This window comes from Typopeltis vanoorti, chromosome 9 (assembly GCF_054136105.1).
Source record: "Typopeltis vanoorti isolate ZY-2024b chromosome 9, IOZ_Tvanoo_1.0, whole genome shotgun sequence".
Taxonomy (NCBI): domain Eukaryota; kingdom Metazoa; phylum Arthropoda; class Arachnida; order Uropygi; family Thelyphonidae; genus Typopeltis; species Typopeltis vanoorti.
This window is the reverse complement of record NC_143557.1, coordinates 30780256-30807597: the sequence shown is the minus strand read 5'-3', so window position 1 is coordinate 30807597 and position 27342 is coordinate 30780256. Positions and strand designations below refer to the sequence as shown.

The following is a 27342-nucleotide window of genomic DNA, read 5'->3' as shown; positions in this document are numbered from 1 at the left end:
AGTGAATTGTGTGACTTTGAATTTTCCTTCGATGAACTGTCAGCAAAGAATTTTCATGAACCTCTTTCATCACATGACATACAAGAGAATAGCAGAACTATTTGTATTCACTAAATCTGGAACTGAAACCATAGACAATACTAAATGAATGTAATCTTTACACCACTTTTAAACTCCATGTCAAGTTAGTATTCTTTATCCAGTCTCCTCAGGAGAATGGTAATTATTAGGTAAAGGGAAGGTGCACTTCATTTCTTGTCACATCTACACATTGAGAAATGTGTCCAAGAATAAAATATGTAGAGTGCAATTCCTCAGACAAGCTGGGAAACAAATATACTTCCATCTTTATGGCAGATGAATACTAGTAGACCATATGCTGTATGCTGTACACTCATTCAGACAGAATTTAATAGTAGAACACTGTAGCATTACATAGAAGTCATGATAAGCCTGAGCTACTATTTTTGGAACCACATCAACACTGAAGCACTCCCTAAACCTCAGCAAATATGGGCTCATTGTTTAACACAGAATTTTAGAGGTGGTCATTTCAAAAGCACAGCAAACCTAATGTTTGCAATTACCTTTTATGAGGGTGGTCTGAAATGTTCTCGACCTAGCAATGAAAAAATGAATTTATAATTTCAAAATTATTTTTATTTTTCAGCATGATCTCCCTCAAGACTAATACATTTATTTCAGCGATGCTCCAGAGCCATTATCCCCTCTCTGAGGTGGTTCTCAGTAAGATCTGCAAAATACCCCTCTACAGCTGCAATCACCTCTGGATTTGAAGAAAAACGAATTTTTCGTCTAGTCTGGTTAAAAGATCGGAATAACGTTCCCCTGTTATTGTTTTATCCTTTTCAAGATAATTAATAAACACCAATGCCATGACCTTTCCTGCTGATGGAACTGACTTTGATTTCTTTGGTGCTGAGCCTAAACCTAAACTGTTTTGACTGCTGTTTGAATTCTGGTGTATAATGGTGAAGTCTCATCCATAGTAATAAATCGATGCACAAAATCAGTTTATTGTTAAGTATAAAGAGCTAATAAGCTTCATTTCGGCAATGAAAACATTACTTAAATTAAGGGGATATTAAATCCCACATAGTTTTAAAACCGAATAAGAAACTCAAAGATTGAAATCAGAGAGTTTCTTGCCGAATATAGTAAACTATAAAGTATCGGCGACACTAGCGTTAGCCAATGCAAGTGATCCATCCCAGTACGTAGTACAATACCAGGGCAACTCGTTGCAAAGGTGGGGAAAGTTCAGATCGCTATTCTTAGGTATTTTCCATAATGTAAAAACACATTTCCTAGGAAATGTATGCTGTTATTACATTATGGAGGGAGGTCACTACCCAGACCGGTTTCAGCCTTTTTTGAGGCTTCATCAGTGAGTAGCTAGACCTAATACCAAAGTGTATAGCGAAAAGAACTTATGTACTCTATGAACGAGTTTTCCAAACAGGTGCAACCATTAAGTTACTTAAGTATAAAGAGCTAATAAGCTTCATTTCGGCAATGAAAACATTACTTAAATTAAGAAACTCTCTGATTTCAATCTTTGAGTTTCTTATTCGGTTTTAAAACTATGTGGGATTTAATATCCCCTTAATTTAAGTAATGTTTTCATTGCCGAAATGAAGCTTATTAGCTCTTTATACTTAAGTAACTTAATGGTTGCACCTGTTTGGAAAACTCGTTCATAGAGTACATAAGTTCTTTTCGCTATACACTTTGGTATTAGGTCTAGCTACTCACTGATGAAGCCTCAAAAAAGGCTGAAACCGGTCTGGGTAGTGACCTCCCTCCATAATGTAATAACAGCATACATTTCCTAGGAAATGTGTTTTTACATTATGGAAAATACCTAAGAATAGGATTTGAACTTTCCCCACCTTTGCAACGAGTTGCCCTGGTATTGTACTACGTACTGTGGGATGGATCACTTGCATTGGCTAATGCTAGTGTCGCCGATACTTTATAGTTTACTATATTCGGCAAGAAACTCTCTGATTTCAATCTTTGAGTTTCTTATTCGGTTTTAAAACTATGTGGGATTTAATATCCCCTTAATTTAAGTCAGTTTATTCTTGTTAAAATGCTCCAAGCACTGTTCCAAGATTTTCATGCTAGTGCGTTTTTGATCAGCTGTGAGCAAGCTCTGTACCCATCTTGCGCAAAGCTTTTTCATTTGCAATTCTTCATGCAAAATATATCCTACACATTCTTTTGAAATGCCTATAATCTCAGTAATTTCATACACTTTGACTTGCCGGTCATCCAGTACCATATCGTTCACTTGATCAATGATTTCTGATGTTGTTACACTATTTGGACGTCCTAATAGTGTAACTACACTTGGATCATCTTCAAGGCTGGTTTGGCCACGGTTAAACTCGGCAGCTCAATTGTCGAAAATAAGAAAAGAGTGCTCATAAACTTTTATGAACTTTGAATGAATTTCTTTTGCCATTAAACCTTCTTTTATAAAGAATTTTATAACCACACAATACTCAATTTTATCCATTTCTAGGGATACAGACAACACTTTTGCTTCAGACAGCTGTATAAAACAAATTACTTGATAGAATGACTTTCAATTTCACATCAATGCTTATGACAAATGTACCAACTTGAAAAAAAAAAAAATCTTGCCGAAAGTGTTGCCATCTATGGTCGATGCCGAGAACTTTTCCGACCACTCTGGTATTATTATTTTTAGAATGAATCTCCCTGAATTTGACAAATTCATTTACTGTCAGTACCTATCATACTGAACCTTTAACTCATCAATACGCTTTACATTCAGAATGCATTCTAGCAGTGCATTCTACTCACTTGCCATTCTCCATATAAAAATTTTACTTCTCGCTGCAACATTTACTCAGCTTCTTGAATGACTTTTACTTTGTTCTGTTCATCCTTTACTCTATGTATAATCCCTTCTGTATTGATCCTGTAAAATATCCTCCATCAATGTAAACATCTCTATAATATAATGTCTTTTCTCAGCCTTTCTTCATAACTAGTATTCAAGAGTTTTCACAGGGAAAGCGGTGATCAAATCAATGGATAGAAGGTCATGTGTGATCTCACCAATGCCTTGTACTCTGGTACAAGCACCTGCTTTTTGTTATTTGTCACTATTCTCTTTAGAATGACAGCAATGTGCTATTCAAATATGTAATATTTGACAAACTTGTTGCTTGTCCTCCGAACTTTAGGTCTCTCAGCCATCACTGCCAGCCCAAATGTCACGTATTCTCTTGCATAGAGTTCCACCACATAATAAACAGCCCTATGCCTCTGCCTAAGTGTAATACTTTACTCCCACTCATTTGTTCAGATCTAAATCACCAGAAAAGTACTTGACATTAGCGTCATCCCTTATAACTCTTTCTAACTTTGCATCATCATCATCATCAGCAAACAATGGTGTAATATTAGTTTTTTTATTACAATTTTTTTCAACAGTTATCTGGTTGCAGTGTCTTGTGTTCTCTGATAAATGTTTGTTTAGTGGATAAGGATGCTAATTTCAATTCCAGTGAAATATCAGTTTAGTAAATTATCATACTTATTTTATGGTCAGTACTGTAAAAATGTAACATGAATAATTGACATATATAAACAAACACACACACATAACAGAATTTTATTATACCATATATATATTTGTATGTGCGTGTGGTCCATTCATATATTAATGTGTATATTTCTTGCTTATTAATTTTAATTAAGATAATCTATGTTATTCAATGAAAGCATTTTATATTTTCTGTCCCTCTAGATTTTCAGATAAAGTTCTTTCAAATTTATTTGCTGTAAAACTTGAACTCTGTGGGCAGAAGTTTGAACTTAAAGTAAACGATGTCCGGTTTGTTGGTCACCCCACAATGTTATCGCCCACATCCAACAGAGAGCCTTCCACAATTCTAATGTTTAATATTGTATTTGCATTGAGGGTATGTTTATAACAATAATTTGAGAATTAGTGTAATGTAGATTTTAACTGTCAATCTGTTAAAACAGACTATTTTTAGAAAATGCTATTATTATTCATATTTTAAATGTAATTCAAACAACTTTATATAGGCTTGCTTTATCTTATAATAAGGCTCTTTGAATAAATAGTTTAATTAATCTAGATTCAAATGTTTAATGTAATTCACAGAATATTAGCATAGAATTGCACTAATTACTCTCTTCCATTTATAAGATAATGAATAATTTAATGATTTAAGATATATGCAGTAGACTTCCACTGTATGAGTACTTGCTTTATGACTAGCTGCTTTTACAATGGATATAAATTTTCTGTTATGACTGCATGAAATGTCATCATACTATAGAAGGGAGCCATGTCCTTCAATGGCAGGTTGCTGACCTGAAGCCTGAAATAAAACATTTTAGCTAGTTTGAGTAATTTCTAATAACTGAATCAACATGGTTTATTTTTTATCTAATATCTAAGTTTTTCACCAAGAATAGTTGACATATATATGAGAGCATTTAAAAAGACCAAACTCAGATAGTGTAATGTATAAATGTGGATTGTGTGGAGCTCCTTTCCACAATGAGTTCTTGTTCTCTTCGGAGATAACAATAATAATAATCAAATTGTTGTAAGTTTCTATGCCTGATTTACTTCAAAGGCAGAAGGGAATTAAGCTATTCATTGCAATTGAAGCAGACTGTTGTCAGTTTAATTTAAAATTATTAATCATACAGTGCATATTTGTGCTCACAAAATGTCTGGAAAGAGCAAAAGTGAATTTGAAATTCAAAATCCTTCAAGAAGTGGAAATATTTGAACAGAAACATGAAATTTTAAGTTTTCATGAACCTGGAATGAAAGGGATGGAATTTGCTTCCCAGTTTTATTATTACGAAAATCAAAAACACAAGCAGAAGACATCATGATAAAGTTATGAAAGGAATTTTTGATCAAGAGGGTGAAGAGTGGTTTCTTTGCGTGAAGGGTGGTCGAACTGTGGAATGCATTGCCTGATAGTGAGTACTGATAAGTGAGCCTTGATAAGACCCCATCTAGACTACTGTGCCCAGATATGGGTGCCAGGATTTCTTCTTGATGGGGAGGAGGTGGAGAGGATCCAGAGACGACTGACCAAGATGATAGCAGGTCTGTGGAATGAACCTTATGAGAACAGGTTGAAGATTTGTGGGTTGCAAAAATTGGTTGATAGACAGAAAAGGGGTGATATGATTGAGACATTCAAATTACTGAAGGGTTTCTATAAGATTAATCCAGAAGATATTTTTGAGAATAGGACTGGTGGTGGGAGGACTAGGGGCCATACATGGAAGCTGGGCAAGAATGTAGTTACCAGGGGTGTTAGAGCTAGGTTTTTTACTTGGAGAGTGGTGAATGAGTGGAATAAGCTGCCAGAGTCTGTTGTGGGTGCTACGACCGTGAATGAGTTCAAGGCGAGGTATGATAGATACTGTGTGAATGTCACATAGTTGTTCTTGACATGATGTTAGGGCCTCCCTCGACGAGTCTGTAGGCTCCTTGGAGTTGCCCAGAATAATAATAATAATAGTGGTGTGAGCACGAACTGTCAATGAGTTCAAGGAGTGGTATGATAGACTTGGTGATAGGCTTCTCACGATGTTTTGTGACTCCATGGAAGTCTGAATCATAATAATTAATTACAGAATAATAGCACTTAACATAAGGAAAATATTTTCTTTAATGCATGCAGATTTTAAGTTGTCTCGCAACCTTTGTCAATGCATAGAGATGAAAAGAGATACATATTTGGAATAAGACTTAAAATTTAAATGCATGTGACAATATAGATATCAATTGTACTATAAATTAAAGTTATACTATAAATTATAGAGGCATGAAATTATATTCTTAGCTTAATCCTTTAACCAAGTGTAAGCAAAATTTGTTTATTTACACTTAATCCTTTTTTTAATCGTTTGACTAATCCTTTATCTTAGTGTAAGCAAACAAACAAAGGATACTAAAGCAATTGATGTGAAACCATTAGCCTCTATATACAAGTAGCCCAGTCATTATTTCCATAATTTCTGGCATTTAAAAACTGTTAATTGCTTTGATCAGTCATCTAACTCAAATTGTTCATATGCTGTTAAACTAAGCTTCAATTTTGTCAGAGGTATTTTTTATGTTTGATACTTTGAGAAATCAGCACTGCAAGACATCACAGGCAAAGAGAGCGATTTCTAGTGAAAGCAAAGACTGGTATGACCACTTTAAGAAGGGCTGGTTGGCCATAACTTTGGCTGAGATTCTTGAAGGGGATAGTTTGTTCCTGACTGATTTTTAATATAGACTAGTCAGGACTTTTTTGGAAACATGCTTTTGTTAACTTACATGGTAAAAGAAGAAAAACTGATGTCTGGCTTAAAAGTGATAGTAATGTTGGGTGCAAATGCAGCACGTGTTTATATATATTGTGCTGAGAATCTTAGAGCACTTAATGGCAAGACAGCTCTTTCAGTGATTTAGAAAGTGCTACAGCTTGGTAACTGCATTGAAGAATGGTTTCCCCATCACCTTAATACCTAAGGTCAAAAATATTGTGCTGACAGTGATCTATCTTTTAAAGTTTTACTTCTTTTGTATAATAAACCAGACCATCCTTTTATCCTTATGCATGCTCATCTTAACATAAGGTTAACTTTCTTTTCTTCAAATACCACTTCAGTTCTTCCAGGCCACATTATTTTCATTGAACATAACAAAAACGGAAACTCTTGCTTTGTTGGGCTATCTTCCACAACAACTTCCATACCTAAATTTTCTTTAAATTAACACAAAATACACAAGGAATAAGTGCTGCTTAATAAGGGCACTCATTCAGCAGTATTACGGCAACAAGAATATTTTACAAAAATACAGCGTTTATTTTACCAAATAAAAAAGCTCCATTTCCCATTGACAGTTAAATATGTGCCTTATTATATTTTATTAATAAATAAATTATAGTCATACATACTAAAACTAAACATTTTAGAACCCACTTATTAGATACTTAAGGAACACATAAAGTATCATGCGATGTGAATTTCATAAACTTTTATAATCTATATACTGTATTTTCTGGTGTATAAGACGCATTTTTTTACCTTAAAAATTCATCTTAAAAATGGGGTGCATCTTTCTAGGTGGTTAATGGTGCAATCAAATTGATGCGTGACCTTCACGTGACTTCTAGTGCATCATTGGCTAAGAACGGGGAGCCCCTATTCAAGTTTCATAATATCTTATCCGAGTAATCAGTTACCGATGTTTATCAGTATTGAGTTGACGTGTTGAGATATTTTGTGTTCAGTTTGATATTTTCCTATAGATTTTAGTGATGGAAAAAAACAGGCGACATTAATATACTTCAAGTTACAAATTGCAGGTTGTAAAATATGCGGAAGAACATGGGAATAGAGAAGCTGAAAGACATCTTGGACCTCTGCTTACAGAAAAAATGATTAGAACTTGGCGTGGTCAGAAGGAGATTTTGTACAATTTGCATAAAGAAAAGCGCGCGGAATGTGGAAAAATTGTGAAGTGACCAGAACTAGAGATTGAAGTTTTGAAATGGGTGCAAGAAAATCGGAAAAATGGCATTGCCATTTCAACAAAAATGATTCGTACACATGCAGTCAAAGTAGCCTGTGAGCGTAACATTGAAGATTTTAAAGGTGGGGCGTCATGGTGTTACCTTTCATGAAACGCAGTGCACTTTGTATGCATACAAAAACAAAAATCAGTCAAAAAATGCCAAAAGAATATGAAGACAAAATTATTTCTTTATTATAAGAAATTAATGATGATAGAGAAGAGTCAGATGACAGTGACATGGGTTTTGCAGGTTTCTGAAAGGTCAGTTTACTATTAAAAACTACCTATTATTTTATCCATTTTTTTTTAAAATCATACTTTAAAGTTTAGGTTTTTTCCAGAAAATTGTATTAAATTTCCTTGGTGCAGCTTATAGACCGGAAAATACGGTATATTAAATTATATTATGCATGAATTCTCTTACTCAAATTGCGAGTCACTATCAACTTTTCACGTCAGAGCAATAACTCGCTTCCTGCAGTAAACAATAAACACGGGTTCACAGACATTTGCAGACTGTGTAATAGATTTCTCAACAAATAGTGCAGACAACCGGGAATATAAACACTAACTAATGAATCACATCTCCCCTCCAACAGAAACTGCTATATACACTCAAGCAAACCACATGTTGCAGGTGCAACATATGGTTTAGCTTGACACTACCCCATCATGAATGTGTTAAAACTAAGAAATATATAGTGAATGTATTTCAGATATTATGGAAATCGATTTAAAAGAATTAGCATTTCAATTCAATTGTCAGCTTGTTTTGTTTGGGTCGCGCGATCTTTTGTTAATACCTTACCAATCATATGCACTTCTTTAATAGTTGCTCTTTCTCTACTGGCCTACAATCGCGCACATCTTTCTTCTCATTAGTAATTTGTCAAGGATTGTTCATTACGTATCTCAAGTCTTAAATCACTGGTAATTTTTGCTTGATATAATGGGAAAGAAGATGACTCTATTTGGGTAGATAACTTTGATTGCACACAAGGAAACTGGTCTCGAGGATAGAAGAAGTGATGGAGAATAGAAGCTTCTTGGTAAGTCATACCCATCTTCAGTTGTTGTTGTTTTTTTCTGAATACTTTAGTTTATGAAAATCCCTGCATATATCTTGCACCACAATTTTTTAGCTTTAATTTTGGTAAAAAAGTGCGAGTTATATTTGAGTAAATACGGTAATTTTTTTAACTTTTAAATTCTTAAGTATAGATCATTGGTTAAAGACTGGATTTATAAAATGCACAAAAGAGAGCAATATAGCAGATATAGAAATAAGCAATTTCGCTCCGCTCATTGACGGTAAATTATTTATATTAAGTAAAAATGTATAGTATCTTTATAAATTTTGTTCTATTAAAAATAAATCATATTTTTTTGTTTAAATGTACATCTAAATTCAAATAAAACACACATTTACAATGAAATATATTTTTATTTATTTATTATTATTATTATTATTTTGATAAGGTACTTGGTAATAATGAAAATTAAACAAGAGGTATATGGATATCTGATGTTTCAGAAACACTGTCCATATATTTAGTCTGAAACATAGGTGTATATTACATCTGTTCATTTTCTTAAATTCCGCTTCAAATTTGGATAGACGAAACAGCGTGATATGCATGATAACTAAATACTTAAGGAATTGACAGCGTATACTAGAAATATAAATTAAATCAACTTTAATATATACTTTCCAATATTTCGGCAACATCACATTGCCATCTTCATGGGGACTTAAGATAAAGATACTTGTACGCAAGTACTACATAACAGCAAATGAGAAATGAAGCAAGGAAGCTACCGTTTTCCTAAAGTCCTGATGGTGACAATGACCCCTAGTGGGCTATATTAGGTGTTCTTGGCCTTTGGGCTGAAGTTCTTCTAATGTATGTTTCCCAAATTTGGTGCAGTCTCATGCATCCAAATTTGTTGAGGTTTGGCATGTTCCTAAGGGCTGAGGCTGATTCCATGAATAGTCTTTCATATTTGAACTTGCTGCAGTGTATTATTGTGGTTTTCTTCCACCTTATTCTGTGGCAACTATCCAGAGCAGGGTCTGCAAGCCCAAAGTGGCTGTACTGGTGAAATCGTATGTAGTCCTTGTGTTCTGAGATTCTGATATTTGCTGTCCTGCCTGTTTGGCCAAAGTAGGACAATTATACACCAGGTAGGTCTAGGGAAAGTGGTTGGTCTTTAGTGGAGCAGATAAGGGATGCTAATTTTCTATATGGTCTGTCACAAGAGGTCAAATCATTTTTTTTTTTTTTTTTTAGGATTTTGTTGATTTTTTCTGAGGTGCCTCGGATGTAGGGAATGGTGATGAATTTAGGGTAATCTGTTTGTGAAGTAGTGGAGGTGGGTTGTGGATAACTGGTTTTAATATTTTTTGGATTTTTTTTGGGGGGTAGCCATTGGCTGAGAAAGTGTTAAGGATGTGATTTAGTTCAATGGTTAGGGCTTTGTCATTTGAACAGATTATTTTATCCCTGTTGAATAGTGTCTTAATAACTCCATATTGTTGTGGGGGGGGGGGATTGTTGGTGAATGTATCTGCCTGTATGGGTGGGTTTTCTATAAACTGAGAAAACAAAGGTTCCATCAGGTTGGTGGGTGACTAGTGTGTCTTGGAAGGGAAGGCTATTGTTTTCCTCTTTTTCCAGGGTGTGAACTTAATTCTAGAGTGTTGGTTGTTTAAGTGTGTTAAGAAGGAGAGAAGTGTATCATGGCCATGTGGCCAAATAGCGAACATATCATCAACGTAGCGAAGCCATATGGTAGGTTTTTGTGGGACAGAGTTTAAGGCTTTCTCTTCAAAAGTCTCCATAAAGAAGTTGGCCAAGGGCGGGGAGAGTGGTGAACCCATGGCTGTCCTCTCATCTGTTTGTAGAATTTTTCCTTCCAAATGAAATAGCTTGAGTTCAATGTGAACTGAAATAGGGCTGAGATATCTGGAGGAAATTTAGCTTGGATTATCTCTAAGGTTTCTTTGAGGGGGAAATTTGTGAATAAGGAGGAGACGTCAAAACTGACCATTATATTGTTATATGTCTTTACTTTTCCTTTTTTTTGTTCTTTTTTATTATCTTATGCTGCTGGTCCTTATCTTTAATTTCGTCTAATATATTAATTTAATATATACTTATTTATCTTTATTCGTCTAAGACACTTGATATAACCTTCTTTCTCCCCTTTTTTCTACTATATACCCTTAAATAAAATATTTACTTATTAATATTTTCACTGCTATCTTAATTCTCTCACACATGCAAATAAAGCGTTTACTTCCTACCAAGCATTCTTTCCATTAGTACTTTGCAATCTCATTGGCCTGTTTATATCTTATGTTTTATCTAATCACACAACAATCTGATAGAGTTCACCCGATAACTATTAACAAAATTTATTTTTTTCGCTGCGCCAGCTAATACCTTGGATAGGCGGGATTCGTACCCAGGGTGACCCTCTCAGAGTGATACATGAAAATTAGATCGAATTTAATCTTGTCCCTCTGTTTTCTTATTTCTTCCTCACAGTCGCGGCTCGCTTTAGGAGTTTATATACAAGGATTTTACCCACTTAGTTTGTTAGTATTTTATGAGTGGTAGTTTTGAATTCATAAGACAAAAGCAGATCAGGCAGGTACTTGAATGAAACATTTTAATAAGCTTGAGGAATTATGCAAATATACATTATAGACATATTATTAGGAATGCTCTCAAGGTAAATCAAACGCTCAAAATTCAGTAGACTAGACACACATACAAACTTGCATTGACCACTATTACAAGCATCTTCAGCATAAATTCCTAGGCTAATATCATACTATCCTAGTACACATGGTCATAAATTAACACAATAACACACTCTATACATTAAGTTTAACTCGTTCAGAGACATTCTCAGCCTCGTAGGGCAAACAAATCTTAACACAATCTTGGCCTGTACTAAATCATAGGCTATTCTTACAGTTCTTTAATTTTAGTCCTTTATAAAATACTCTCTTAGGGGATCACACTCTTCTATAGCTGGAAATAGGAATTCAGAGGTCTACCTTACCATCTCTGATCTTGATTTCCTTGACCTTCTTCCTACCTTGTCTGGTCATCAAGGCTTTCTGTTTTTGTTTCTTATGAGGATATCTCCAGTCAGACTGTACGAGTGGAATCTCAGCGGGAAAGATTGGAGGTGACACGGCAACATCGCCTTGACCGGACGGCATCCATTTTGTTCCTCCGTCGCACGACAACATACAGCTATCCTAGCCCAAGGATATAGCTTGGCCCATTCTTAACGCTGCAACAGATGAATAAAATGCCTTCCACGACTAGCCAGAAACTTCTCCGATGGCGAACTCGACCACTCTGCAAGATCTGAAATCAGGAATCCAAGAAAAAAAAGGCCGGGAATAGTGCTTGCATGGCCTTTTTGTTTAATTTTCTCCTCTTGGTATTTCTCGATCTCGCACTAACACGGTCACGTGTGTTTACGTCAGTCTCCTTAGCTCCCTCTATTTAGTCGCACGTGTACCTGATTTCTCTTCCTGGAAGGCACTTTGGTTTTTCTTTCCAGTACTTCTTTCCCTCCCTTCTTATGCATAATACAGGATGGCAAAGGTGACCCTTGAACCCTGACTCACAGGCTTAGCTATTTTAGTACAAGAGATGGAGTTCTTAAGTGGATTTGCCAGCTTACATTGATCTCTACATCTGGCCCTCACTTAATATAGATTATTTTTAACAGCTCTTTATACAATATTATACTATTCCTAAATTTTAAATTGATTTGCATTTACAAACAGCTTACACTTATTCTGTTGCCAACGTTCCATATTCTCTGCCTAAGTTGTATTAAAGTTGCAACCTGAATATTTTATAATAAACATTTCTTAGTCTTTTCAGGACACAACAATGTCATTATGTTCGAGTGTAAGATTTTCTATACTGGCTTTGAAGTGGACTGAGTTTTTTATGTGTGATGGTGTGTTGCCAGTATAGTGTGTGAGCGTTTTGGCTAATTTATATGTGGGGGAATCAATGACATCCACTATGGGACGCAATGGCACATTTTGTTTATGTATTTTTGGGAGCTCATATATATGGGGGGGGGGGAGTCTAGAGTTGTACAGCCACTCTCGGCTTGCAGACCATGCTCTGAATACTCGCCACAGTAATACACTGCAGCAAGTTCAAATATGAAAGACTATTCATGGAATCAGCCTCAGTCCTTAGGAACATGCCAAACCTCAACAAATTTGGATGCATGAGACTGCCCCAAATTTGGGAACCATACATCAGAAGAACTTCAGCCCAAAGACCGAGAACACCTAATATAGTCCTGATGGTGCCCTTAGTAGGCACCATCAGGACTATATTATGGAAAACAGTAGCTTCCTCGCTTCATTTCTCATTTGCTGTTATGTAGTACTTGCGTGCATGTGTCTTTATCTTAAGCTCCCATGAAGATGGCAATGTGACGTTGACGAAATATTGGAAAGTATATATTAAAGTTGATTTAATTTATATTTCTAGTATACGCTGTCAATTCTTTACATATTTAATTATCTTGTTTAACCAGCCTTTCTACAAGAAAAAAACATGATATGCATTTCTTACATTTTTTTTCAACGTCATTTCTATTTTGAATGTGAAACATATTGAGTGTATTGTGTATTCTGTGTTTAAGTGAATTTGGACAATTTTTGACTTCGATTTTAATTCTGTACTTATTTTTGGATTTTTTTTTTGATAGACAAATAAAATTTGAAAGATAAGTAGTTTATAAATAATAAACATATTAATCAGAGGTGCATTTTTCTGAAATGCCAAAATCGCTCATTAGGTAGCATACTTTACTTCTTACATTGCCCTCAATAATTATAGTTCACCTTTAATTATCAAATTTTCAAATTATTGTATAAATTAATTAAATCCGTAGAAGGCAACTGTTTTAAATCGATTTTATTAAATAAGATTTTATTGTTTTAAAACTCTTAAAAATAATAAATAAATTAACTCAAAATTAATAATTAATAGAAAAAGTATAATTTATCAATACAAAATTTATTGTCATTTAGATTAGTAATTCTGGGATGCTTAAAGGTCAAAGCTATATAACAGAGAGGAGATCTCCACATAGCCTTTAAAGAAATGCAGAGAACCGACCAGGGCTTCTGACCTAATGTCCAATCCCTGCCTTCTCGTGGTGCACCCTGTTGGGTATCTACCTGGATACTGAACGAACGAGGATGGGCTGCCAATTTGGGATTTAGCCAACCAAATTGTATTCTTATTGGTATAAACCAAAATACAAAATGATGGTACAACATGACAACATTTCATGCTGGCTGGAGCATCGCCCGGTTATACATGGCCCCCGTTGTTTTCGCTAGTGAACCAGGACAAACAGCGAAAAGACAGCTACTGGAACAAATCTGAAAACACACCCCAAATCAACATCACCAGAGTTAAAGATCGGTACTATCAACATAAGAAGCCTCAATAGCAAAGAAATGGATCTAGCTGAGGAATTAGATAAGTACCAGATCGACATAATTGGGGTGATTGAAAAACAAAAAAGAAGACAGAAACTGGTGAGATCTTTCTCAGCAATAAATACAAAATGTTATATTCAGCCAATGATAATTAAGGAAAAGAAAGAGTAGCCATAGTATTCAACACTAAATATGAGGCTAATCTTCTTGAGTGGCAGGCAGTCTCAAGTAGAGTGATGTGGGCAAATATGAGAATGGAGAACTGGACAATGAGATTTATTTGTGCCTATGATCCCACAGAAGGTTCTACTAAGGTAGAAGTGGAGGAATTTTTTGAGGCTTTAGATAAAGCAACTGACGCAATGAAAGGGAAAGGTTGGTCCTTGTTGGGGATCTAAATAGCAGAATGGGAGATGATTGTCAGGCATACAAAAATATTCTGGGAAAATTTGGAGAACAGAGCAAAGCTAATAATAATGGCAAATACCTGTTGGATTTCTGCTCAGGACATGAACTGGTTATTACTAACACCATGTTCCAACATAAAAATGTGCACAATTTCACTTTGAGAGAAGAGGCAAGGAATAAGAAAAGTCTCATTGACTATATTATTGTTGATAGTGATGTTTTCTCCCTGGTGGAGGATACCAGAGTGTACAAAGGATTTGAAATTGGAAGTGATCACTATTTAGTCTTGAGCAGGATAAAATTGAATTTCATATTGAATACAATAACATGTTAAGAAGTTTTAAAGCGAATAAAAGTTGAGCAGCTCTCAGATGTGAACTGTAGACTAAAATACATAAAGATTATTGAAGAAAATAAGTAAGAGTTTGAGAACAAGAACCAAACCTTGGAGATTCAGTGGCAAGCCCAAAAGCAAACACTGATTGATTCAGCCAGAGAGGCATTTGGTGAGGTTGTCTGCAAGGATAGAAAAATCAGAACTCCATGGTGGACACAGGAAGTTAAAGAGGCAGTGAAGGAAAAGAAGAAAGCATATCAAAAGTTCCTGGAGAATAAGTCAGCTTGTGCTCTTAGAGAATACAGAGACAAACGTAAGAAAGCTAAACACCATGTAAAACTATCTAAACAAAACTCAAGGGAGGAGTTTGGCAAAAACAAAGAAAATAAATATCAAGAAGGTGGCAAGATATTCTGGAAGTTATTGAAGAAGCTTAGAAATGGAGGAATGAGTGTCGTAAAAGGAGTTAAAGATGATAAAATGAAATGAAAATGGGAGAAAAAGATATCCTTGAAATATGGAGTAATTACCTTGAAAAATTGCTAAATGAAACAAGCAGTGATAGCACAGTGGAAAAAAACACTCAACAGGTGTACAGTCAGGAATACATATATCCATACTTGAAGTGGAAAGGTCCATCAACGGCCTGAAATGTGGAAAGGCAGAGGGAGTAGATGATATTCGGCCAGAAATGCTAAAGTATGGTCATATAAAAGTCTTACAGTGCTGTACTGCATTGTTCAGTACAGCACTGAACAATGCAGTACAGCACTGTACTGCATTGTTCAGAAAGCCTGGACAGAAAGACGAATTCCCAGTGAGTGGAGTAGAGCTCTAATAGTACCCATATATATAAAAAGGCAAATAAAACTGAATGTGACAATTACAGAGGTATTTTCCTGCTGAGTGTTAGTGGTGACACTTGAGTATACTTGAGAAAGGGTTGAGGATCGATGAAGGAAAGCATAGACAAGCTGGATTCAGGCCAAGTAGAGGTTGTCAGGATCAGATTTTCACTTTATTACAAACAGTTGAGAAATCAATGGAATATAACAAAGATCTGTATTTAAGTTGTCGATTTGGAAAAGGCATATGACAAGGTGCCAAGAGAGAAGCTATTAAATACGATACAGTTATATGGTGTCAATGGGGCATTATATCAAGCAATGCTTAGTCTTTATTTGAGTTGTAAGTTCAGCAGTTAGAATGGAAGTACAGGAAGATGGTTTAATGTTAAATCTGGTGTGAGAGAAGAACGTACATTATCCCCTCTGTTATTCATAATCTATATGGATCACATTATGAAGGAAAGTGGTATTAAACATAATATCAAAATTGGAGATGTTAATGTCAGCTCTTTGCTTTATGCAGATGATGTTATACTTCTGAATTGAATAACTGTTGTAATAAATATGGTATGAAGGTCAGCAATAAAAAGACAAGAACAATGAAAATAGGTGGAATTGTTTAAAATGTCAATTGCGTTTTAAATGGAGAACCTGTGGAACAAGTAAAACATTTCAGCTACTTAGGCACGAATTTTAGTGGAGATTGTAAATTAAATATGGATATAGACAACAGAATCAACAAAGCTGGTATGGTAAGAAGTCAATTGAATAAATTCATATGGAATAAGAGATATATTAGTTGGAACACTAAATTAGACTGTATTCAAGTCAGTGTTCAACAGATTTTAACTTATGGATCTGAGAGCTTGGTCAGAAGTAAAACACTTGACTAAAGACTAGAGACCGCAGATGAGAGTCCTGAGAAAGATTAGAGGCATGAACAGTTGGCATCAATGGCAATATCATATTAAAAACCAGGATATTACGAAAGAACTTAACATTGGGTATAGCATTTTTCATCAGGATAGGAGGGAAAAGCGTGGTGGTGGGGGTACTGTTTATGATAGGTGATGACCTATATCCTCTAAGAGTGGAGGCTTTGGAAGGAAGTGAGACAAATGATTTTGAGAGCATATGGTGTGAGGTAGAGGTAGGCAAGACAGGATGTTTAATGAGGTGTTGCTACAGATCCAGGAGCACAGAGGATGGGGACCAGGAGATGTTTAGACAGCTAAGTTTGGCAAGTGCAAGAAGAATGATTGTTATAGGAGATTTTAACTTCTTCTTCTTCTTCTGCAGCTTCTCCCACTTAAGTGGGGTCACTGTTTCTTATGAGTCTCCTCCACACCTTCCTGTCTTGGGCTGTCACCACATCCAAGTTCTTCATCTTCAAGTCCTCTTCTACCAGCTCCCTCCATCTCTTCTTTGGCCGCCCACGCTTCCGCCTTCCTTGCACATCCATCTGCATGACCCTTCTTCCCACATATTCGTCCTCCCTCCTCATCACATGACCAAACCATCTCAACCTTGCCTCCTGTATTTTTGCTCCTAAGTTCATAACTTTCACTGTTCCCCTGACATAGTCATTTCTCAGATGATCCTTTCTGGTCACACCGCACATCCACCTAAGCATTCTCATCTCTGCTACTTCCATCCTGCTAATGTTATTTTTCCTCAGGGCCACAGTTTCTATAGCATATGTCATAGCTGGCCTCACTACTGTCCTATAAATTTTGCCTTTCAGATTGATCGGCACCCTCTTATCACATAACACTCCAGCCATCTCCCTCCAGTTCCTCCAACCTGCTTGTATCCTGCATCCCACTTCCTTCTCACCTCCTCCATCTTCTTCCACTGTCGAACCTAAGTATCTAAAGTCTCTCACCTTCCTGATGACATTTCCTTCCAGCTCCAGGTCTGTCTCCTGGCCACCGCCCACTGCGCAACACATATACTCTGTCTTACTTCTGCTCAGTCTCATACCTCTCTCTTCCAGTACTTTTCTCCATCTTTCCAGTTTAGTTTCCGCTTCTTCTCTTGAATCTACACAGAGCAAGATGTCATCTGCATACAACATTGTCCAAGGTGCATCTTCTCTCACCTCCTCTGTTACCACCTCCATCACAATATTAAACAGAAACGGACTTAATGCTGACCCTTGATGCAAGCCAACTGTTACTTGAAAACTTTCTGTCTGTCCCAAACAGGTCCGAACACTTGTCTTCACATTTCTGTACATTTCCTGCACCAACCTGACATATTTCTCCGGCACCTTCTTCTCCCTCAGACACCTCCAGACTTCTTGCCTTGGCACTCTATCGTATGCTTTCTCCAGATCAATAAATACCAGATGTAGCTCCCTTTGTTTCTCTCGATATTTTTCCATCATCTGTCGTAACCCAAAGATAGCATCTATTGTTGATCTACCAGGCATGAAGCCAAATTGTTCCTTTGCAATCTCCACCTCCTCCCTCAATCTACCATCAAGAACCCTTTCTAGGATCTTCATTGTGTGGGACATCAACTTTATTCCTCTTTAATTTTTACAGTCTTGTGCATCCCCTTTACCCTTGTAGATGGGAACAAGAGTACTCTCCCTCCATTCCTCGGGTATATTTTCCTGTTGGCAAACTTTCATGAACAGGTCCCACAGCAGGTCAATTCCCTCTTCCCCCAGTGCCTTCCATGCCTCCACTGGAATTCTGTTGGGGCCCACCGCTTTTCCATTCTTCATCCTCTTCATGGCCTCCGTCACTTCCATTCTACTGATGTTCTGCACCATCCCCTCAGAAGGCTGCCCATCTCCTCTGTGAGTCCTTGCATTTTCCTCATTCAGAAGTCCCTCAAAGTATATTTTCCATCTGTTTCTTATGTCCACATCCCTCCATAATACTCTTCCTTCAGCATCTTTGATCTGCCTCACATGTAAGATGTCCTTAGCTGCTTTATTTCTACATTTCGCTAGTTGGTAAATTTTTCTCTGTCCTTCCTTTGTTTCTAATTGATCATACAGATCTTGATATGCCATGGTCTTCGCCTGTGCCACAACTCTCTTGGCTTCTTGTTTTCTCTGTTTGTACACCTCTCTGTCCTCTTCCACTCTTGACTCATCCCACTTCTGCTTTGCCTTCCTCTTAGCTGTCACTGCCACTTGTACATCATTATTCCACCACCAACCCTCCTTCTGCTCTCTAATCTTTCCAGATGTCTCACCAAGCACCTCGATTTTAGGATAGGAGATATAGGAGATTTTAACTACAGAGTATAAATTGGAGAGAGGAAGATGCATGTAGCAATATTGGAATGGAATTTCTAGAATTCTTGAGGGACAAATGTCTTAGGCAACACATAACAGAGGGAACAAGAGGTTCAAGAGTTTTAGATTTGGTTATGCCATCAGAAGAGTTGATAATAACTGAGATGACATCTGTCCCAACAGTTGGAGAGAGTGACCATATGGTTTGACTTGGAAAATGAATAGACATGCAGGAGTATCAAAGAGACGGGAACTTATGTGGAATTATAATGCAGGTGATTATAATAGTCCTAGACGTCAACTTTGGGAAGTTTCATGGAGGGAGGAATTGGAAGGCCGGGATATCTTTAGCGCATGGGAAATTGTGAAAGAATATTTGTTATCAGCAATGGTAAGTTGTATACCACGAGTGAAGAAGAGGACACAATTTGGAGTAAATGGATGACAAACAATATTAAACAGGAATTCCATGTGAAAAAGAGGCTATGGAAGAGATAAAAGGAGACAGGTGAAGAGAGGATGCGTGAAGAATATAAGACACAGGCCAGAAGAGTGACTAGTGTGGTAAGGAAAGCGAAACTGGAATATGAGAGGAGATTGGCCCTAAGATCCAAAGAAAATCCTAGGGAATTTTTTAGCTATGTGGCCAGTAGGAGGAGAAATGACTGTGGAAGAATGATATTGTGGGATAAAAATGGGAATAGAGTGACTGATGCAGAGGACATAGTGGAATTGTTTAATGACCACTTTATTGGAGTATTTCATTCTGGAGGAGTCAGTTTTAATGCTAGAGGGATAGGGAAGGTTCAAGGTTTAGAGGTACAGGAGGAGAGTGTGTTTCAGATACTGAAAACTCTGGATGTCAATAAAGCTTTTGGACTGGATGGTATTTTACCACGAGTTTTGAGAGAATGTGCTAGGGAACTGACAATGCCTTTAACCTGGCTTTTCAATGAAAGTCTGGCTTCGGCAAAGGTGCCCAGGGAATGGAAGGAAGGTAAGATAGTGCCATTGCATACGGGTGGTAACAGACTGGAAGAGTCTAATTATAGACCAGTCTGTGTGTCATCAGTAGTTGTTAATATCTTGGAGAAAGTAGTGAGGGACCGTATACAGCACTGGGCAGATGAGGGTAATGTTATCTGTGAGAGTCAACATGGATTTGTGAAGGGATGCTCTTGTTTTACCAATATGCTAACCTTTGATAATAAAGTTACAAGAACATTAGATGAGGGAAAGGCATATACTGCAATTTTCTTAGACTTGGCGAAGGCATTTGACAAGGTGTGACATGATAAGCTAATATTTAAGTTGCAACACATGGGGTCTGGATGTCAGATTTTTCAACTGGATTCAGGATTGGCTGTCTGATAGGTATCAGAGAGTTGTGTATGGTGGAGCAGTTTCAAGGAGACAGAAGGTTACAATTGGGGTCCCACAGGGCTCAGTACTAGGACCTATATTGTTTAACCTTATATCAATGACATTGCCACTGGATTGCAATGGGATATTCAGTTGTTTGCAGATGATGTGAAGCTGGGAAGGATTATTAGTAACAGTGCAGATGTGGTAGCCCTGCAAGAGGATTTGAATAAGCTAGATAGAAGGGAAAATGAATAGGGATATCAGTTTAATGCAGCAAAATGTAAGGTCTTGAGGTTTGGGAAACATCGATGGGATGCTGCATACTCTATGGGAGGAGTTATACTGGAGGAAGTTGGAAAGACAAGAGATCTGGGGTTGATGATTGATAGAAACCTGAAGTTTAGGGGACATATTGCAAAGGTGGTGAAGGTAACACAGAGGATTGCTGCAATTATGAGAAGGACACTGACCTGCAGAGATAAGTGGGTTATCTTTCCGTTGTATAAGCCTCTGATCAGACCACACTTGGATTATTGTTCTCAGATTTGGTCCCCAGGATTTGAAGGGGATAAATTAACTGTGGAAAAGATACAAAGACGAATGACAAAGATGGTATCAGGACTGTACAAGGATAGTTATGAGAATCGGCTGAGGGAATGTGGACTGCAGAGTTTGGCAGATAGAAGAAGGAGAGGTGATATGATTGAGACTTTTAAACTGTTGAGAGGTGGTTACAGGGTTGACACCGGGGAGTTCTTTCACTTGGTTGAACAGCGGGAAGGAGTGATGACAAGAGGCCATCACTGGAAGTTACGAAAGGAAACTGTGAGCAAGAGGGTGAGGAGTGGTTTCTTTGCATGGAGGGTGGTTGAGCCGTGGAATGCATTGCCTGATAGAGTGGTGAGGGCGAGAACGGTCAATGAGTTTAAGGAGTGGTAGATAGACTTTGTGTTTCTTAGGGGGGAACCTCCCCTCGATGAGTCTTGAAAGACTTTATGTTCTTAGGAAGGACCTCCCAAGAAGAGTCCTTTGACTCCATATATGCCTGAATAATAATAATAATAATAATAATAATAATTGTCGGCATCCAGGAATGCATTATCAGAGCTCATCATAGTTGGTATGGGCACTTAAATAGAATGGGCGAGGAAATATTAGCGAAACAAGTGTTCTCTGCAAGGTTGACAGGAAAACGACCAGAGGAAGATATAGAAATATAATATCTGATAATGTTGGAGTCTTGGCAAGTAATAGACTGATTTGGAGGAAAATTGTTGATAGGAATTTAGTAATGATGTAAATTTTTCACATTGTACTGTCATATCCTGTACACCCCTTGAGGGTATACATGGCAGGAATTTGATGATGATGAGATCAGTAATTTGAAAGAGAAAAAGTTATCAGGACCTGCTTTTCTCAAAAGGAAAAGAGAAAAGGAAAAGCGAGTAAAGAAAACAACAAGCGATATCAGGAAATTTGGAATTTTATCGAAAGACGTCAAAGAGAATAAGTTTTTAACAGAACCCGCACCAAAAGTTATAAAAATTTCAGCACCAGCCATTGAAGCATTTTCTACATCCTTGTCCACCAATACCAATAATTCTCCCACATCAGCCATTGATACTGACGTAACAACCATTTGTGGTGATTCCAAAAAATTATGATTGCAACAAATATTAATTACGAAAAGATGATCCATGTCTAGTTCATTCAAGCTAAAGAACTGAATTAAATATGCCTTCTACAAGTAATGTTTCATGTGAAATTGAAACAGAAGAGAAAGTACAATTGAACATCAATATCAGGAAATCAAGAAGCAATGTAATAATGATAATTATATAGTGGATGTTAAATTAGAAAATATTGGTAATGAAAAAATAATAGATTTTAATGATCCCACAACATGGCTCATAACGAATAGTAACATACAAATATCTGTTCAACATTTACCTAAGTTGTGCGATAATATGTGTTTATCCTGATACAGAAAATTGGCATTTCAATAAAAAAATGGTTTGTAAAAACCATGTCAAATGGAGAACAAGTACTCAGAAATTGGTTGATATATTGCAAGCGAAAAGATGCACTGTTTTGTTTTTCATGTATTCTCTTTGGAAAAAATCAGAATGTATGGACCACTGCAGAGTTTCGAGACTGGTAGCATTTGAATTCTGTTATCACGTCATGAAAATTCGTGATATCATAAAAAAATTACGTCGAATGGAAAGAAAAAGAAAAGTGGAGACATATTTTAAAAGTTATTTTGGATGCCATTCTGCATTGCTTAAAAAATAATGACACTTTGAGAGGAACTTGTGAAAAAATTTGTCATCCCGAATGTGGAAAATGTTTGAACACGATAGAATTTATTAGTCGTTACTATCCTGTTACTGCACAACATATTGAAAGTCATAAGAAAAATCAAGTTAATTATTTCTCTCCTATAATACAAAATGATATAATTAATATAGTTGCTTCTAAAATTATACAGCATGTTATTTCAAATATTCAAAAAGCAAAATATTTTTCTATTTTATTTGATAGCACACCTGACACTTCTTACCAGGAACAGATAACCCAAATTTGTACTATGTTAACATTGATCCTAACACGAATAAATGTAGCATTGATGAAACCTTTATACATTTTATTGTGACACATGCAAACACTGGCGAAGCACTTGCAAATGGCGTCAAAAAAAAGTTAATATCAGACACATTAAATATGAGAAATATAAGAGGACAGTCATATGATAATGGAGCGAATATGGCGGGTAAATACAAGGGGTACAAGCCACGATATTACATTTAAACAATATGGCAAGATTTGTTCCATGCACTGCTCATAGCCTTAATTTAATAGGCGTTCATGCTGCACGAACATCTGTTCAAATGAAATCATGTTTTGGAACAATTCAACAATTGTTTAACTTTTTTGTAAATTCTACTAGTAGATGGGATCTTTTAAAGGAAAAATTATCTGTTCGTCTTAAAGATTTAAGTGACACGAGTTGATCTGCGAAAGCTAACATGGTAAAAGCCTTACGAAATGAAATGCCTTTAATAATACAACTTCTTAATGAAATGTGTGATGGACAAAGACAAGTTACAGTAGACTGTAACAATTGCTGAAATGTTGATAAAATTAGTAACAAAATTTAATTTTGTTGCACTACTAATATTTTGGGATACAATATTGGGAAAGATAAATAAAGTAAGTTTAATTTAAGAAGAAAAAAACCACAGTCGAAAATGATAAAAGCTCTAAAAAATGAAATTCAATAGCCGAAATGATTTTTTAGATTCGCTTCACAATTCGGCAAAAATTTCAGCTAAAACAATAAATATTGAAACTTGCATTCCAGAAAAGAGACGGCGCAAAATAAAAAATGTGCCTGGTGAGAAAGCTACTGATGATTCGTTTGCCAAGAATGAAACTGCATTACCAAAAAAAAAGAAATGTGTGAAGTTTTAGTTCTAAGAACCTGTGTGGCTCAGTGGATGTGGTGTTTGCACACCACATCGCTTGACTGCACGAAGGGAGACTTCTTGGTTTTGAATCCAGTCGGTGACTAGAGGAAATTTTTTTAAGCTTTTTTTCCACCGGTTCCCGAGTTAGTCGATCTCTGGCACGGTCAAGTGGTTTTTTCTCCCAGAAACACATGGTTTTCGTCCTGTAAACTCAAGAAAATTGACCGAAGAACCCACATTATTTCGGACATTAAATATATTGTGTGAGTGACCATGAGATGGCGGCACTTGTTTAGCCGTCTCTCTTCACTTCGTGCTGTTTAATTAGTGATAGCCTTGGGCCAGCTATCTCTGATGTGGACATGGTACCAGTGGACATTGAACTGCACACTCAGTCTCCAAAAGCTAGTAGGGCTAAATGAGAATAAAATATATGGGAATAAAAAGGCGTTAGCTGATTTTTTGATTTTACTCATACAACTCAATGATAGATTTTACTGCTTTTCAAGAGGTCACTGATGACTTCAGTTTTTAAATGGACACGCTTTAAAAATTATGAAGCGATGATCTCAAACGATGCGCAGCTGTCTTGGATTGAAATATAATAGCGACTTAGATGCTCCAGAATTTGTGTGTGAAATTGAGAGTTTCAAATATCAAGCCATGGGAGGTTTTGAAAATTTAGGCGATATGGACGCTTTTCAAATCTTGCAAAAAAATTATGAATTCTCATTACAAAACACATATCCAAATCTAGACATAGCATTAAGGATTTTTATAACAATTCCTGTGCAACAACAGCTTCCTGCAAACGTTTGTTTAGCAAATTGAAAATTGTAAAATCGTACTATCGTTCTTTTCTTGGACAGGAGTGATTGACAAACATGTCTACAATATCAGTTGAAAAAGATATTGCAAAAACATTAAATTATGACGATATAATAGATGTGTTTGCAAATGAAAAAGCTAGAAAAATTTCTTTATAAAATATGCTGAACTTATTTATGTTTTTATTATATTATTTTATATTATACCTATGTCGTCTATTTCTTTAATTTATTTTTCACTGAATATGAATAAAAATTTGTTCCTATTTAATAGATTATTTATTTATACAAATATACATAAGTGGATTTACAAGCAACTCATTTTTAATGGGGTTAATATCAAGTATTTAACATATTGCATTTAGTAAAATTTAGCTTGTTACATTTAAATTTTTCGAAATTTTTGTCATTTTTGGGTTTTGAGGGGGGGGGGGAAGCACATGTTAGACACATGCCACATGCCTTCATACCCTCGTTATGACACTTAAGACCATATATTTCAACCAGAATATTACAGGGCATCATCAGTGGTGACAATAGTTAATTACAACGTAGAATGCAAACAATGCATTGATTGATTTGAAAAGGTAAGAACTGCGTGATATTGTGCATAAAGCAGCTCAATGGTGTAGCTGAGGAAATCTTGCAATATTAATTATTCATTAGCTATTTAAAAAAAATTATTGATGTATGATTAAAATAATACTTTCCCATATCTTAGATAGAGAGAGGCAGTCATTCTGATTTAAGTTCGGATGGTGAAGGCCTCAGCACTTTCTTTTACCTAGCATTCAGATTTATACCAACATCGATGAAGTAAGTGTGTAAGCCCATAGGATGCAGTGAATATTTATTCCATGCTGTGCCAAGCCAGATTTTTTAGATTTATTGTTGCTAATATAAGATTGCTGTTCTTGTATTTTTTTTTTTTTTTCTACCGAGCCAGTCCAGTTTGTCCAAAGTAAGAACGGTGACATTCACAATGATCTTGTTAGATACCAGGGGTGGGGAGAGAGAGAGAGGAGACCATTTATCTTTTGAAGATGTTTCCATCTTCAAAAGATAAACAGAAAATATCTTCAAAAGTTGATAAGATGCTACATTCAAAAACAATTGGCTCACCAACCATCTCAGAATACTGGAATTATAAAAAAAAAACTTTATTATGACATGCTCATACTATTTGTTCTATTGTACATCTCGACTATTACAGCAGAAACTCTTAACATCAAACGATATATGAAATTCAGTGGCTTCTCAGAAAGGATCATGCAGCAGCTTTTTAATTCCATATAGTTTTAACTTAAATAACAAGGGAACAGTACATTGAGGTCTCCTCTAGCTCTCCCTGGTGTCTACCAAGTTCCTTGTGACTCTCATCATTCTTACCTTGGACAAACTGGATGCTCTGTAGAAAAGAGAATTCAAGAACACCAATCTTATATTAGCAACAGTAAATCTGAAAACTCTGGCTTGGCACAGCATTGAATATATACAAATCACAACATCCTGTGGTCTGAAACATGCTTATTTCATTGATGTCTGTATAAATTTGAACACTTGTTTAAAGAAAGCACCGAGGCTGTACTTCACAGCCTCAGTGCTTTCTTTATTTTGATTGATGATTCAAATTTTGGATAGAGCTCTAAGGTCTTGGCTGTGTTCAGGACTGTTTCACGCTACAGAACAATTTATCAAGGAAAGAACAAAATGTCTTATTTCAGTAGAAACTGTTTGTAAGTTTTTATTTTAAGAAACAAGCTCTAAACAATAAATCTTTTAGCATGTTCACTTTTGTATGATTAAATAAGTTTGTTTCTGTCATTCCGATGCTGTATTTTAGTTTGATGATTGTTTTGGTGTGATATTGTATAATTTCAACTGTATTTCCATCTTTAAATTCTTCAATCCTGTTAATATATAATGACATCATGATTTTCTTTTTTAACATCGTGTTTTTGCCATGAGTTGTGTATGTATTTCCATCAACAAAATCTCAATTTGTAACACTCAGCCTATGGGTAATTAGGCTTGCTTAACAGTGGCTTTCCAGGAATCATTTAGGTCAGGGCTGTCCAAAACATGGTCTGCAGGCTGCATGTGGCCTGCAGTGCAATTTTGTGTGGCCTGCCTGTGGGTTTTGATTTTCAAGAGTGAAAAAATAAAATAACAATTTGAACTGAATGCGTATTAGATATTTTAATTTTATCATTAATCGATAATCTCGATGTTGGTTATTTTATTTGGCGCTTTTACATCAATATATATCCATGTTTTTAAAATATTAGATGTGTCAAAGAAGTGTTCTTATAATGTTTTGTTCTAACATGCATGCTCCAGGCGTGACTAGTGCACAATTAATGTCGTTCGTGTGTTCAGCTATCGAGGTTGTGTCGCTTCTGCTCACTAAATTACTAGATACGCATTGGATGCAGCCCTTGAATAAATCTCTTTTTTTTTTGATGCGGCCCTTGGATTACCTGAGGTTGGACAGCCCTGATTTAGGTCATAAAAACAGTGATTGATTGTATAATAAGTAATAAAAATAGTTCAAAAAACACCTGAACATAAATATACATGATCCACATAAGTGTAAGTGAAATATTAATAGTTATCACTTGCGTATACTTTTGAAAATTCAGTTTAATTGTCATCATTTTCTGGTTTAATGGATATACTGTATTATGATA

At 36.0% G+C, this 27342-nt stretch overlaps 1 protein-coding gene across 2 annotated transcripts in view; it reads left to right on the top strand.

Annotated features, from left to right (window-relative positions):
• The window catches only part of Nprl3 (GATOR complex protein Nprl3), a 654348-nt gene that overhangs the window by 162655 nt on the left and 464351 nt on the right, over positions 1-27342 (top strand). For both annotated transcript variants that reach the window (XM_090398550.1, XM_090398549.1), the window contains exon 4: positions 3809-3983. In XM_090398550.1, the coding sequence (XP_090254676.1) occupies positions 3809-3983 (175 nt within the window). The remainder of the gene's footprint in view (positions 1-3808; positions 3984-27342) is intronic.